We start from the raw sequence: 15,844 nt of genomic DNA on the forward strand, positions 1-15,844 counted from the left end.
ATATGGTACATTTCTTTGGGATTCTAAAGGGCATGTGGTCTGGTGGCCAGGAGTCAAGTGCTGTTGAGGTAACCTTATACCAAAATTCAACACACTTCGATGACATATGAGAGAGAGAGAGCGAGACCAGCTTGACTATTGGATGACATATGCCCTCATGGATTGGCAACAATTTTATTGACCATGCTTTCCTTACAAAGTAACTGAAACTCTAAAGAGCATGTTTGATTCAGTTCTCCAAAAACGCTTCTCAATAACTCTAAAAACAAACAGTAGTTTCAGAGAACTAAAAAAAGAGTTATCTGAAAAACGATCTTTATTTATATTTTTCTAAAAACTATAAACCAATGAACTTTAACGGATTTATATTTTTCTATCGTCTGAGAATAGAGAAGTACTTTTAGAGAACTGAACCAAACAGGTTTAAATTACTGCTAAGAAATATTATTTGTCTAACATACTTCAAATTCCAAAACCCAAATAAATTCTAGAAGGATGAAGTCACGAAGAAATGCATACTTAGTCTCTTGATCATATATCTTTCTTAAGCCTTTTCTTTGTCGTTGTCCCCAGAGGGAAAAGCTACAACCCTTTCACGTGTGTTGAATATTTAAACCTTTATACCAAATTCTGAGCTTGTCAAACTTATACTTACAGAAAATAGATACAAAATTAAGACACGTGACTCAGAAAAGCTGCAGTGATCACAATAAATACACAGGAAAAGAACCACAGATCAGATGGAAGAATGACTCATCACCTGAGCCCTGTGCGAATGAAAGAACCGTCGTTTCTGTAGTAGAGCACGGCTGAAAGGATAAACAAATCCAGATTACTTTCTTTTTTTTTCTTTTTTTTTTTCTCCCTAAATAGATTACATTCAAACTCATGCAATCAAATATATGACTCATGTGCGGGGGGTGGGGGAAGACCCTGAAAGAACATGGCTTGACAAGTTGACAAGATGGGTCAAAACTGCTCTGCCAAAAAAATTAAATAAAAGAAGAAAAAAACAAAAACAAAAAGTTTGTACACATATATTATTGCCATATGAAGAAATGACAGCCAAAGGAAATGGATGTTAATTAATTGCTGTATAACACAACCATTTTGTTTCCACTTACTGCAGAAATGTGTTCAAGGTACATCAGTTGAAAGAGTGGTCAGCAAGTTCGAAAGTCAGAATGATTAAAATCATCCAATCTAGAAGGTTGCAGGTCTTGACATGTGGCAGCTGGTCCACACGAGTGCTCCACAGGTTTAACTACACAGCCCCCAGACCCATGATCCAAACAGTTTGTGTGATTGCTCGGATAGCTACTAACATGTCCTTAGATATCCTGGCAGACTGTTGATAACTGTTGGGGCCTAATTCATGATGTAGGAAGTCCGTTAGGTATTGCTTGGACTATGACTTAGTTTAACTGTTCTAAAATGAAATTATACATCATTTCTTAATGAGTGCTCCACAGGTTTAACTACACAGCCCCCAGACCCCCGATCCAAACAGTCTGTGTGATTGCCCGGATATCTACAAACACGTCCTTAGACATCCTGACACACTGCTTATAACTGTTGGGGCCTAATTCATGATGTAGGCAGTCCGTTAGGTATTGCTCGGACTATGACAGTTTAACTGTTATAAAATGAAATTATACATCCTTTCTTAATGAGTGCTCCACAGGTTTAACTACACAGTCCCCAGACCCATGATCCAAACAGTCTGTGTGATTGCTCGGATATCTACTAACATGTCCATAGACATCCTGTTAGACTGCTGATATCTGTTGGGGGCTAACTCAGGATGTAGGAAGTCCATTAGGAATTGCTCGGACAATGACTTAGTTTAACTGCTCTAAAATTAAATTATACATCCTTTATTAACGAAAGAGAACTACAGTAAGAAGTAGACAGACTGATATAACATACTTTCTAGGGTCTGAACGTTCAACAGATAATTTTCTCGTCTTTGCAAATTGTAGCATAACAGGAGGTGCAAGGTTGCTTCCAGGGACTGATTGACATTCAGGATCTAAGTATGATTGAGCTGTAGCAGTTGACATCCCTGTGACATTCAGACTGGATGTATCACATGCCACACAGCCAGCAACACCTGGAATAGCATCATGCAAATCATTAGCACTTAGTATGACCCTATCGTCTTCACTTGAATTATTATCTGAATTAATAATATATACAACAAGAAGCATAAGAAAATATACCTACATTTATCACAATTGATTTTCATTATTCAACTGGGGATAGGTCAAAAAAAAAAAAAAAAAAAAGGATCAAAAGTTTCAGCAAACATTATTCTGCAAACTTCAAGGATATGAAGAGTAAACCTAAAGAAGTTCAAAAGCATAGTTTCTTCCAGGATCAGCCAAATTCTACTGCGAGGAGCATTAAATAACTCAAGGAATTATCCACAGGGATATTCTGTACATGTGTTAGGTTCATAGACTAGATTGGCAAATTTCATACTACAAAACTCATTCAATGTAATTTTAGCTTATGTTCAAAATATGTGAGTTGTTTAGAATGATGGTCAGGTGAGATTAGTCTATGTTTGATGAAGAGAAGCAACTACAACAGTCAACTTCGTCAATGCAATGGGTAAAAAGTTAAAATCACATCAAAAATCATCTTCACCATACTAGGATCATGCATACATCTTTATTTGATCAAGTTTCAAAGTTTTATAAACTTAATTGAGCATTAATATATGTTTTCCAAAATATGCATAATCGTTTCAAAAATTAGTTTGCAGCATTTTAATATTGTACTCATCAATCGATTATGAGTGACTGAGTGTATGTAGATTAATCGAAGCTTTGAAAAATGAACTGTTGACCTAAGTGTTATAATGTGTCGATCGATCAAGACATTATTTAATATAGGATTGAAAACGCAAACACTAGGGTTCGATCAAAGCACGTTGTATTATCGATCAATCGACACTTCCCAGAATTCAATCGACAGTCTGTAAAGCTGAATTTCCAATTACGTGTTTTATAAGGTTTCTATTACCAAAAATATTTTGGACTCTTTTCCAAGAAATGGGATGTCTTCTCTTCTAGGATGTCTTCTCTTCTCACATCAGATTCAAAGTTCGTGATGGCAGATGCGTTCGTTTCTAGAAGGATATTTGGTGTGGTGACCAGCCATTATCTCTTACAATTCCCAGATTATACAGTATTGCAGTTGATAGACACGCCTACGTAGCCGACTGTTATCGGCTTGATAGTAGTGGGATTACGTGGGATGTGCACTTTAGGCATTCCTTTCGGGATTGGGAGTTAGACGAGGTATGTGTTCTTTTGGATTTGTTGTATCGGCAGGAGGCAGTTGGTAGAGGTAGTGACGACCTAATATGGATTCCCCGTCCCACGGCCATTTCGAAGTGCGATCTTTGTTCTTATGTCTATCTAATTTTGTTAGCCTTGACTTTCCGTGGAAGACCATTTGGCGTTCTATGGCTCCAACTAGGATGGCATTCTTTGTATGGACCGTTGTATGGGGTAAGATCCTAACGATTGATAATTTGAGGAAGAGGGGTAACTGTTTTGTTAATTGGTGTTGTCTATGCAAGCAAGATGGTGAGTCAGTTGATCATATCCTCATGCATTGTCCTGTGGCGTACGATTATTGGAATCTTATTCTTGGTTTGTTTGGCATGCGTTGGGTAATGCCACATTCTTCTAAGGATTTGATTCATGCTTGGAGAGGATGTCATGTGAGAAGTGGTGTACGCGATTACTGTAGAATTGTCCCACATTGCGTTTGATGGTGCATCTGAAAGGAGAGGAATAGCAGAATGTTCGAAGGAAAGGAGTCGTCTACGGCGACGCTAAAACTTTATATTATCTGCTCTCTCTTCAGTTATGTGAAGAGGAGTTCTTGTTCCTCTTCCGATGATTTAATCATTTTTTTTTTGGATTCTTTGGGGCCTTAGCCCCGGTTCCACTTATGTATAAGGGACGCGTTCCCCTTTTGAACGCCTTTTTATTTAATTCTTACTTATCAAAAAAAAAAAAAAAGGCGGCGTGTATAAATACTAATGTTCTGAAAACCCTAAGAGACACCTTTGAAAAACCTTTTATTGATTGAGAGCTTTAATTTGCATGACATTGTTTCTTTTTCCACAAGATTAAACATCATGTTCTTTAGATACACAATCATATGAGTGTTTTCTTGTGAGTTTGAAGAAAAAGAAGAATGCAGTTTTATTTTGATTTTCATCACACATCATCCACGTTAGTTATGTAATTTGATGAGTATTGAGTATTTATACTATTGTTCTTGTGCTACAAAAGTCAACGTCAACACTGTTTAGAGCAATCAATTAGATTCTCGTTCGGGACTACTAGTGGCTGAAGATCAATCAGTGAAGAGACAAGGATCAGAAGAACCACCTAGAGATCTTCAAAGCACCAAAGATTCAGTGTCTTGTGTCTAGGGATCAACCAAGGGTTTGAGGGTACTGAAATGTGACTTAGGTCGGATATCTATTTCTTCATAGTGGATTGATTTGCCGGACTAGGTCCCGTAGTTTTTTTACTCACCGAAAGGAGGTTTTTCCATGTTAAAAATCTGTGTGTGACTATAATCAATTTTTGTTGTACTGTCTTAGTCAATTCCCATCAACATGAGCTCTAAAGAAAAATAAAAAAAATTAAAATTACCCAGGCTGTCTAGATGTGTCCAAAAGTACAGCAAAGAAAAGCTTTTCACATCATTTCAGCTTCCAAATCAAGTCAATGAGAGATAAGCATTCAGTAAAACGGTTGAAAGAATTGATAGAGGAGTTGGCAGCCAATAAAATCTTGAAAGAGCATGAGAAACTGTACCATCAGGCTTGTCTTGAAGATCATTGGTCGCTGCAGGGAAGTTTGAATCCAAGATAAGTGGACGCACGTGCTCTTCATTTTGAACAACATTCCTATTTTTTCTTCGTCTTAGTGGCTTTGAACTATACATAAATTGTGTTCACCAATTTCAGCGGGAACTCAATATTCATAAAACATAAAAAATAATTACTTCAAAAGAGGCAAAAGAATGACTTACCAAAGAGAAAATGTTTGTTGCTTGGGATCAATACCATCTGCAACAATCTAACCAGATCATAAGAAAAAAGAAAATCAATAACATATAAAAAATGCGAGTCCAGCTTATACCACTAAAAAATTTTGTATAGTCTGGTTGCACCTTGCACATGTAAATATACGTAGCAACAATTATACACGTATCAGCTAAGCAGTAAAAACAATGAAAATTTTTCCATCATCAGAGTAGGTGTTTAAGATGATCACTAAAGGGAATTAGGACCAGCCACCCACAGCATCTAATATATATCTGGAGGAATAGTGGTTAACTGCTGGAGTGACATCTTATAGGGAATGGTCGATTAGCAGAATAACTAGAGGAGCGAGAGAGACATTTAGGTCGCATTTGGTTTGCACGAATAATGCTGGGAACGGAAATCTCATATCTCTGCTACTTAATTTACTCATTGCTAAGTCATTACCTGGTTTAGTGTGGTTCCTGTTAACCGACAGTACCGAGAGGGGCAGATTGGATACAGACATAACATTTGGCAATATTTGCACAAAGTGCTGTCGTTACATTTGAATTTGGCCTGAGTACACTTAAATCCAAAGCAAAGAATCTAAATCAATTTCATAATCTAACCTACTCCGTTCAAATCTGTGCCAGTCTCAAATTCATAGCTGTTAGCATATATGATATCACAATTTATGGTATGACTTACCATAATAGCAGAGATTTGACTATGCATATGTTAGCATATATGGTACCACGATTTATGGTATGACTTACCATAATAGCAGAAATTTGACTATGCTATAGAAAATGCCATAGAATATGCTTTAGAATAAGTTGTGATTTGATTTAGTTTCCTTTCTTGTAATATGAGCATGTGCTCATTTTATCTATTAATACTAGAGCTGTGAATGAATAATTCATATCATTCAAGCCTTTACGCAATTCTCTCCTTTCTTTTCTTTTTATATATTTCTACTTGGTATCAGAGCCAACACCTTTCCACACCTTTCAGCAACCTTGCTACTTGTGCGACAGCTACCTTAAGCTGTTTGTGACATCGTGTGACGTTGTCTACACATGTTTTTCTATGTTGTTGTTTTGTGATCGAAAACAGGTATTTTTAAGTTTTACAATTTCTTTTTCACTCTTCTAGGGTTGGGTAAATTAGGATAGTTGGTTTCCAACACCTAGAAGGGCTTGGGTAAAAAAAAATTAGTCTACAAAGAGGTTCCGGATATTAAGAAAGAGGCTGTCTGGCTATATGTAAGTGGGCAGCGCTCCTTAAAAAAGGTATGTATTTGGATTTTTTGGGAATGGTCCGAGGAGATAATGTTATTGTTTATGGTCTAAGGAGACCCTTTGATTTATTAACAGATTTTGTGGTGTTTTTGGAGTTTTTTTTTTATTGTCGTGTGACAGATTATGGCAGATTCAGGGTCCTCAACTGTTAATTCTCTTGACTCACGTTCTGTGGGTGGTGGTGCCATTTTTCCCACCAACTCATCAGAAAATCCAGGACTTCAAATCACCACAGTGAAGTTGGATGGTTCCAACTATTTGATTTGGGCACAGTTTGCCAAGATGTTCATTAGTGGCAAAGGCAAGATTGGCTATATTACTGGTTCTGAGAAAGAGCCAGCTGAGTCAGAGAAGGCATATCCACAATGGTTTGCAGATAACGCTATGGTTACGTCTTGGCTAGTCAATTCGATGCAACCAAACATAGTTGTTGGCTATATGTTTATGAAGACTGCTAAGCAGCTTTGGGGTTCAGTTCAACGCACTTATTCTCAGAGGCAGAATAATGCACGAATTTTCCAGCTGGGGCGAGATATCACCAGGATTTCTAAGGATGACTTGACAGTTTCAGGTTACATCGCCAAGCTTTGTGCTATTTGGGAGGAGATGTCATATTATGATTCCTTCCACTCTTGGAAGGATCCAGATGATGCAGTTTTATATGCAGGAATTGTGGAGAAGAATCGAGTGTGTCAGTTTCTTGCCGGGTTAAACGACGAGTTTGCGTATGCTCATGTTCATTTATTGGGCTTATCTTCATTCCCTACTCTTGAGGATGCATACTCCTATGTGTTGTCAGATGAGAGCCACCGGACTCATCCATTAGGTGTTGCTTCTGTTGATCATTCTGCTATGGCAGTTCGGGTTCCCAACCTTTCTGGAACTTCACCATCCCAGTCAATTCAGAGCACTACCACCGGTCCTCCTCTGGGACGACGACGTGGACGGTGTGACCATTGCGGAAAAATTGGTCACATCAAATCTCGTTGTTATGCTCTACATGGACGGACGTCCACCACAACAGAAACAACAGCTTCGATCCTCTACACATTCTGTTATATTTTGATTCCTCCCAAGTCTTCGGGTGTGTGTGCTTTGTTCAGCAGTTGGGGCAGACTCGTACAATGACCCCAAGGCTTTGAAGTGTGTGTTTTTGGGCTATTCTCACTCTCAAAAAGGTTATAGGTGCTACCATCCTCCCAGTCGTCGGCGGTTTATATCCATGGATGTTTCTTTCTTTGAACATACACCATACTATAATGGTTCAGTTGGTTCTTAGAGTGAATGGTTCCCATTGAATATAATGGATGATCACCTTCTTCCGTCTTCAACTCTTCTACCATTACCTGTTTCTTCTTCTATGATTCCTCCTTGTGATACCCCTCCAGCAGGGGAATTGTTCCTTTTTCACAGGTTTATAGTCGGAGACAACAGGTACAAGCTTCTACTCCCACGATCAACTGCCCTGTTCCTTCGGCACCAGCTCCGCCATCTCAAGCTATTGTTTCGCTTAATGATCACCCCATTGCTCTTCGAAAGGGTAAACGTTCTTGTACTTACCCTATTTTTACTTTTGTTTCTGATTATGCTCTCTCACCCTCCTATCGGAGTTTTCTTGTTTCTGTTGCCTCGGTTCATGTTCCTTCTAGTGTTGCAGATGCACTAGCACAACCTCAATGGCGTGATGTTATGACAGAAGAACTACAAGCACTTGAGAAAAATCAGACATGGGACATGGTTCCGCTTCTTATTGGACGAAAGGCTGTGGGTTATCGTTGGGTGTTAACAGTTAAGCATAATCCAGATGGGTTAGTTGCTCGTTACAAAGCCCGATTGGTTGCCAAGGGTTATGCTCAGGCTTATGGCATAGATTATCAGGAGACTTTTGCCCCTGTTGCCAAGATGAATACCATCCGTGTATTATTTTCCGTTGCTGCCATTCGATCTTGGCCTCTATTTCAGTTAGATGTCAAGAATGTCTTTCTCAATGGTGATTTGCAGGAGGAGGTGTACATGGTTCCTCCTCCGGGCTTTCGTTCTCCTACTCATTCTGGTATGGTATGTCGTCTTCGTTGTTCTCTGTATGGCCTCAAGCAGTCTCCTCGAGCTTGATCTGATCGCTTTGGCACTGCTATGCTCAAGTTTGGTTTCCATCAAAGTGCAGCTAATCATACTTTGTTTTTACGTCATTCAGGCGGTAAGACAGTTGCTCTCATTGTGTATGTCAATGATATTGTTCTTACCGGCGATGATACTACCGGAATTGATGAGGTTAAGAGCTATCTTGGCCGTCAGTTTGAGATTAAAGATCTTGGTCCCCTATGGTACTTCTTGGGCATTGAGGTGGCTCGCTCCAAGACTGGCATTTTTATCTCTCAACGCAAGTATGTTCTTGACTTGCTTTCTGCTTCTGATCAACTTGGCACTCGTCTTGCTGATACTCCGATTAAGCAGAATCATCGGTTGGCTGATTCTGAGGGGGAGTTGTTGTCAGATATTGGTCAGTATCAACGACTTGTGGGGAAACTCATCTATTTATTCATGACTCGACCTGACATTGCTTATGCCATGAGTGTCGTGAGTCAATTCATGCACTCTCCTCGTGCCCCTCACCTTGATGCAGCTATTCGGATCCTTCACTACTTAAAAGGGTGTCCAGGCCGTGGTATTTTGTTTGCCAATCATGTGTTGAGGCTTGGACAGATGCTGATTATGCAGGATCAATTTCAGATAGGAGGACTACTTCAGGTTATTGTACCACTATTGGTGTTAACTTGGTTACTTGGCGCAGTAAGAAGCAGGATGTTGTCTCTCGATCTAGTGCAGAGGCAGAGTATAGGGCTATGGCTCTTGGGGTAAGTGAGTTGCTTGGCTGAAAACCTTAATGACAGACTTCTGCCCTCCAGTGTCGCTTCCATTCTCACTCTACTGCGACAACAAGTCTGCCATTAGCATAGCAGCAAATCCCGTTCAGCATGACATGACTAAGCATATAGAGGTGGACCGTCACTTCATTCGAGAGAAGATCATCTCTGGTCAAATTTGCACTCCATTTGTCACAAGCTCTCAGCAGCTTGCAGACATTCTTACAAAGGGCGTCAGCAAGATTGTGTTTGAGAATGCATTGTCCAAGTTGGGCATTTCAGATATCCACGCACCAACTTGAGGGGGAGTGTTAGCATATATGATAGCACGATTTATGTTATGACTTACCATAATAGCAGAGATTTGACTATGCATATGTTAGCATATATGATACCACGATTTATGGTATGACTTACCATAATAGCAGAGATTTGACTATGCTATAGAATATGCCATAGAATATGCTTTAGAATAAGTTGTGATTTGATTTAGCTTCATTTCTTGTAATATGAGCATGTGCTCATTTTATGTATATATACTAGAGCTATGAATGAGTAATTCATATCATTCAAGCCTTTACGCAATTCTCTCCTTTCTTTTCTTTTTATATATTTCTACTATAGCATACACGACAATAGCACTAAGAAAAATACTATATTTACATAATCTGAAAGTATATAATTATCTTTTAGTGCTACCTGAGTCAAAATTAGATTGATCATTGAACAGCCTAATTGCCACAAAAAAAAAAAACATTTTCTCATGGTTCACATATACGATGAAATTGGTTGAATATTGATTCCAGGACATTTCCAAATTTCCCAACAGTTTGATTTGAATGATCCTTAGAATCAACTGTTCTTTTATTGGTGATAAAAATGGAAACAACACTAGGCATGCCCAATCCGCAATTCTTGTCATACAAATTGGGCCCTACTGAAACGTGCCGCATTGATGACACATGATTCGGCTAAAATCTCCACCCCTTTGAGGTTTCTTAGGTCGGAAAATAGGAGGAAAGTGAACAAAAAAGTCCGAAGCGAGTTTCTTTATAGCCGGATGACTGCAATTTGTTTTCTTAGCCAAGAAATCATGTAACTTTCACAGGTAGGAGCATTTAACATAATTTAAAATCCATTTATGTGTGTATATATTTATACAAATGTGTGTATGTATGTATGAACATGCATTTATTTATCACCATGGAAGCAGTTTTCAATGTGAACATAATGCCGTTAATTCTCCATAGGAAGTTTTCATTTGGTGGAAATAGTGTTCTGACCTCAGATCTACACATATCAGTTTTAACAGACACATTCACGGCCTGATACTCTTCATTTACCTGCACATCATCAACATGGTTAATGCCTATTGTTCAAAAGAACTAAACGACCAAATGTCATCACAGATTCCTGAAGTTTACCAACCCAATACTCAAAGTTGAAAAGATCATGTGATGAAGACAAGTGATGTCTCAGACCCTACAACAAATTAAGTAGTTCATATAATCAACCAATAAGATCTACATACTGACAGTTATTTTTCATTTGATTAAAAACAAAAATATGTATAGAAATCAATCCAGTTTACCTTAAAGCTAGCATATTTTACCAAGCAGAATGGACAGGAAAAGTCTTCAGTCACTGCATATTCAGAATATATATGAGGTTCACATATCAACCCCTCAAACAATGTGTAACAACTAACAAGCTTTGTTGTTTATTTGGTAATTTTTTGGGTAAAGGGGAAAGCTGGTAATGTAATTTTCACTACCAGTAAAACCCATTGTTTTTACCAAACAAAATGCTAAAAAATCTATCACATCAAACAAATGGGGTTTGAGGAGGATAAGCAGGTAAAGGGGTTTGCAGCATACAATCAGGCAGACTTAAAATGTTTTAACCTCCAACAAAGTTATCCATTGAAATATATTTACTATGATGAAAAAATTATACTATGATGAAAAAATTACTATGAACTATCAAGAAATAGTTACTAAATTAACCCGAGCCCTTGCCAGTCTCTCCTTAAAAATAAATAACTTTGGAACTATAAAAAAAAATAATAAAAAAGAAAAAAAACTCAAGTCTACCAAGCTTCGACAATTGCAGCCAGTCCCATTGCATATGCTTCCACTCTATATAGAACGTGAACCCAACTTAAGCACTACAACATGGACATGGATATGGTATATGGATAGTACACGATATAGACAAGCCATTATTCGAAGACACTGACGCCAACGCAAGGCCGTTTCAACTTTAAGCATAACATAACGGAATTGGTAATCGTGACTTTGAAAGTTTATGGACCTTGCACACTATCAGATGTGCCAAAATCGGCTAAATCCTTAGGGACTCAAAAGTTAATCAACTGATTCACTAGGAATTCAGCCGATTCCCTAGGGACTCAGCCTAGTCTCATTTGATTCCAATTCAGCGAGTATTGGACTCGGACAAGTCCTTTACGACTCAACCAAGTCGTCAGAGAACTATGAAGCAAGGTGATACGATTAATTCTAAAATTTAATCTGTAACAACCATACATTCTCTTTTTCCAAGCTTGGTCTATCTATGACCTATTATTTCATCTTAAAGTTGGAGAAGTCACCTAATTTTAATCTACTAACGCTACAAGGAGCTAGGAATGGGAACAGATAATGCCCTCTTCAGCGGTGAGAAGGATTGAGAGGCTACAGTAGAACAATTTACAGGAAGGCGTAGGAGAGGAATTTAAATGAACTTGTCCCACATCGGATCCGAATGGGAGAGTGATTGGGTATATATGGGTTGGGTGTTAGCCCCACCTAATAGCTTAGGCTTTTGGGTAAATGGGCAAGCGCCTACCCATTACAGTTGGTATCAGAGCCAGGCCCAGTCCTTGATCCGGTGTCACGCCAAGCGCCGGTCTGAAAGGTCCGGGTGTGCTACCCGGGTAGGTAAGGTGGCCCAACCGCTATGAGGGCGTTGCGAATTCAGATGGGGGAGAATGTTACATGGGGAGCTTGTCCCATATCGGATCCGGATGGGAGAGTGATTGGATACATATGGACCGGATGTAAGCCCCACCTAATAGGTTATGCTTTTGGGTAAATAGGCAAGGGCCCACCCGTTACACTAGGGCATTAGGAGGTTAGATATGTTCAACAAAGCCTTATTAAGCAAGTGGCCGTGGAGGTTTGCAGTGGAGAGGCAGAGGTTATAATGGAGGGTTATTTCGTGAAAATTTGGACAATATATGAGTGATTGGTGCTCCTTGAAGGTGAGGGTTCCGGCAGGCATGGGTGTTTGGAAGTTCATCCAGAGAGGTTGGGGCAGATTTTCAAAACATATGCAAATCAGGCTGAAGAGCGGGAGACACATTCATTTTTGGCTGGATATTTGCTATGGGGATAGGTCGCTAACGTGCGTCTTTCCAAGATTGTTGTTGATTCCCGGATTCCGATTGACGATTGTTATTGGCTTGATAGCGGGAACTTGTCATGGGATGTGCGTTTCGTCAGGCATTTCTAAGACTGGGAGGTGGAGGATGTTGGTGATCTATTGACCTTGCTCTATCGTTAGACTGTGACTATCAAAGAGATGGACAAGTGGATTTGGATGGATTCCAATCAAGGGATATTCGAGGTGTAGACCTTCCGGAGGATGGTAAACCCTCATGGGGACTCTTTCCATTGGAAGGCAGTTGGGTGCACCAAAGCTCCCCTAGGGTGGCCTTCTCTGGGTGAACAACTTTAAGGAAGATTAGGTGAAGGCGGCAAGTCATGGTCAGGTGTATCATGTGCAAGAGGGATGAGGAATCAATTAATCATCTTCTTTTGCATTGTCCAGTGGCTAGGGACAAGTGGAGCATGCTCCTATCCATTTTAAGGTGTTCACTGGGTTATGCCGGGATCTACTAAGTGTACTCTTAAAGTGTGGTGAGGTTTCTCAGTAGGGTCTTGTGCCAGTTTAGAGGGTTATTCCACTTTGTCTTTGATGGGGTCTATGGAGGGAAAGGAATTGTGAGGAAAGGTGGGTGGGAGCAAGCTTGTGAGAGGCAAGGCTCTAGTGCGAGTTACGTGTGCTCACAATTCCCACATCGCTTGGGTGTGGAAAAGTGAAGTGCTATATGTAGGTCCATCATCCTTCTGTGACACAATGCGTCTTAAAGCCGTGATGGCCCTGAACCTATCAGAACTCCTGAGTTAAGCGTGCTTAACTTGGAGTAGTACCATGATGGGTGACCTTCTGGGAAGTCTCTGGTTCGAGGAAACCAAAAGTGGACAATATTGTGTCTGTTGGGGTAGTGGTGAGGGCCGTTTCAAATGGTATCAGAGCTTAACCCAGCCGGAAGTGTGCCGACGAAAACGTCGGGCCCCCAAGGGGGGTGGAATTGTGAGGCTCGGTGGACGGGAGCATGCCTGTGAGAGCTACGTGTGCTCACAATTCCCATATCGCCTGGGTATGGAAAAGTGAAGTGCTATACAAGTTCATCATCCTTCTATGACACAACGCGTTTTAAAGCCATAATGGATGTGAACCTATCCGGAGTTAAGCGTGCTTAACCGGAGTAGTACCAGGATGGGTGACCTCCTGGGAAGTCTCTGGTCCGGGGAAGCCAAAAACGGACAATATTGTGTCTATTGGGGTGAGGGTTGTTACAGGATTATGAGATGTTTTGTCTGGGAAGTCTCTGGTCCAGGGGAACCAAAAGCAGACAATATTGTGTCTGTTGGGGTGAGAGCTATTATAAGAATAGGAGATGCTTTGTCGTATTGCGAGATCCTGCTTAAGCGTTGAAATTCTACATTTGTGTGTTGGGGGGAAGAAATTTTAGGGGTGTAGGGAATTTAGTTGAGTTTGTGGATAGTCTAAAGGTATAGTAGCTCCTTTTAGCCTCTGTGCTTTCATTCTGGGATGCAATCCCCTTTTAAGAGCTCTTTCAATGATATTTACTTATAAAAAAAATTAGGCCTCTTTTCCCATGGACCCAAAAATACAAAGAACATAGGACAAAAGTTGGTGAATCTGAAATAAACACATCCATAAATTATAACTATTGTTAGGCTTGGTACACATTGTTGCACCCACTCTCTAACAGCTTCAACTTTTGGAGTAGGCGGTTGTTAACATGGTTGAGCCAAAAGGTCTCAAGTTCAAACCTCATTCTCACCTTCATAATTATAATTGTACACGTGGGACCAAAATTTGTTCACATGTGAAAGGTCATGTTAGAGTGTATAAATAAGTAAATTACACTCTCCCTAACAGTTTAAGCATTTAGAGTTGATGGTGGTTGACATAATATCAAAGCCATGTCCTAGGAGTTCTTGGTTCACGTCTCCATATTTGCTTTTATTCCCTAACTTAGTGTACAAGTTTGCCGTTCTTATGAATTTGAACTAGGTTTGGTATGTTTGTCTTGACACACAAAAGATAGGGTTGCACATGGGATGGGTTAGAGCTTGAATACATTGTTGGAACCATTCTCTAACAACTTAAACTTTTGGGACAATAGGTAGGTAGTCTAACAACTATGTCAAACTTAGAGTACCAAAACTAGACTGATGAAATAATAGCCACAAATTCAATTTTTTTTTTTTTTTTTTTTTTTTTTGTTGATAAGTTAGATATCATTAAAAACGATCAAATGGGTAACGCATCCAACAAAAGCTACACAAGGACCAACTAGAACCCCTAAACTCTCAAAATATCCAAAAAATCAACTCTCTCCCCCAAAGATTTACAATTTCTCCCAAGAACCCAACAAAAAAAGAGAAGTAATAATTAGGGTTGCAAATGAATCGAACTATTCATAAATAGCTCGGGCTCAGCTAGTTAAAAGTCAGGCTCGGGCTCGTTCATTTAGTAAACGAGCCAAGCTCGAGCTCGATTTTCAAGCTCGTTTAGTAAACGAGCCAAGCTTGAGCAACCTTGAGCTTGGCTTGCTAGGCTCGGGAACAAGCTCGTTAAGAAAGGCCCATTTGTATTACCATTTTACATTTAAAAGGTTTGGTCCATATGAATTTATGTTTGGCCCAATTACCATAATTACCTTAATGAGGCCCAAGAAATTATAAGACTTTAGCCCACATTCAAATAAAATTACATCTCAGCCATTAAACATTGATTCATCTTCTGAACCGTTGATTTGTTTTAAGTTAATAAGATAAGTATAACCCTAAAAATAAGAAGTCTCTAGCGGCAGTGGCAAGTGCTCTTCAGATAATATCACAAACAACAGCAGCACCATTCTCTCTCTCTCAAATGCATCTTTAAGTTCAGGCAGAATATATCTTTAGATTGAGTCCCTAAACTCTTGTAAGGTTTGATTTCGATCCTGAAAATTTGTTTGTTTTCTTCTTCTCCTTCTTCTTTTCTGTTGGAGGTGGAAACTTCTTCTTCTTCTTCTTTTCCATTGGAGGTGGAGATTGGATTTCATGGAAGCGACCATCTCCGATCAGATTTCATGAAAGAGAGGTGCTGTTTTCTTTGCATTGTGATTGCACGGTATGTAACCGAGCCCGAGCTTTTCGCAATTCTACCTAGCCCGAGCTAGAGCTCGGCTAGCCCAAGCTCGCCCTGTTCACAAGCCGAGCCTGAACACTTCCCTGCAAATGACGAGCTGAGCCCAA

At 39.7% G+C, this 15,844-nt stretch overlaps 1 protein-coding gene across 7 annotated transcripts in view; it reads right to left on the minus strand.

Moving 5' to 3' along the window:
• The window catches only part of LOC132298579 (polycomb group protein EMBRYONIC FLOWER 2-like), a 66,081-nt gene that overhangs the window by 14,185 nt on the left and 36,052 nt on the right, over positions 1-15,844 (minus strand). For all 7 annotated transcript variants that reach the window (XM_059795004.1, XM_059795025.1, XM_059794997.1 and 4 more), the window contains 7 exons: positions 10,819-10,871; positions 10,656-10,709; positions 10,511-10,570; positions 5,068-5,114; positions 4,851-4,972; positions 1,930-2,113; positions 761-809 (listed from right to left, as the gene is read on the minus strand). In XM_059795004.1, coding sequence (XP_059650987.1) covers positions 761-809; positions 1,930-2,113; positions 4,851-4,972; positions 5,068-5,114; positions 10,511-10,570; positions 10,656-10,709; positions 10,819-10,871 — 569 coding nt within the window. The remainder of the gene's footprint in view (positions 1-760; positions 810-1,929; positions 2,114-4,850; positions 4,973-5,067; positions 5,115-10,510; positions 10,571-10,655; positions 10,710-10,818; positions 10,872-15,844) is intronic.

This window comes from Cornus florida, unplaced genomic scaffold, assembly GCF_030987335.1.
Source record: "Cornus florida cultivar Cherokee Brave unplaced genomic scaffold, ASM3098733v1 CherokeeBrave_3.0.0_Hap2_Chr01, whole genome shotgun sequence".
Lineage (NCBI taxonomy): Eukaryota > Viridiplantae > Streptophyta > Magnoliopsida > Cornales > Cornaceae > Cornus > Cornus florida.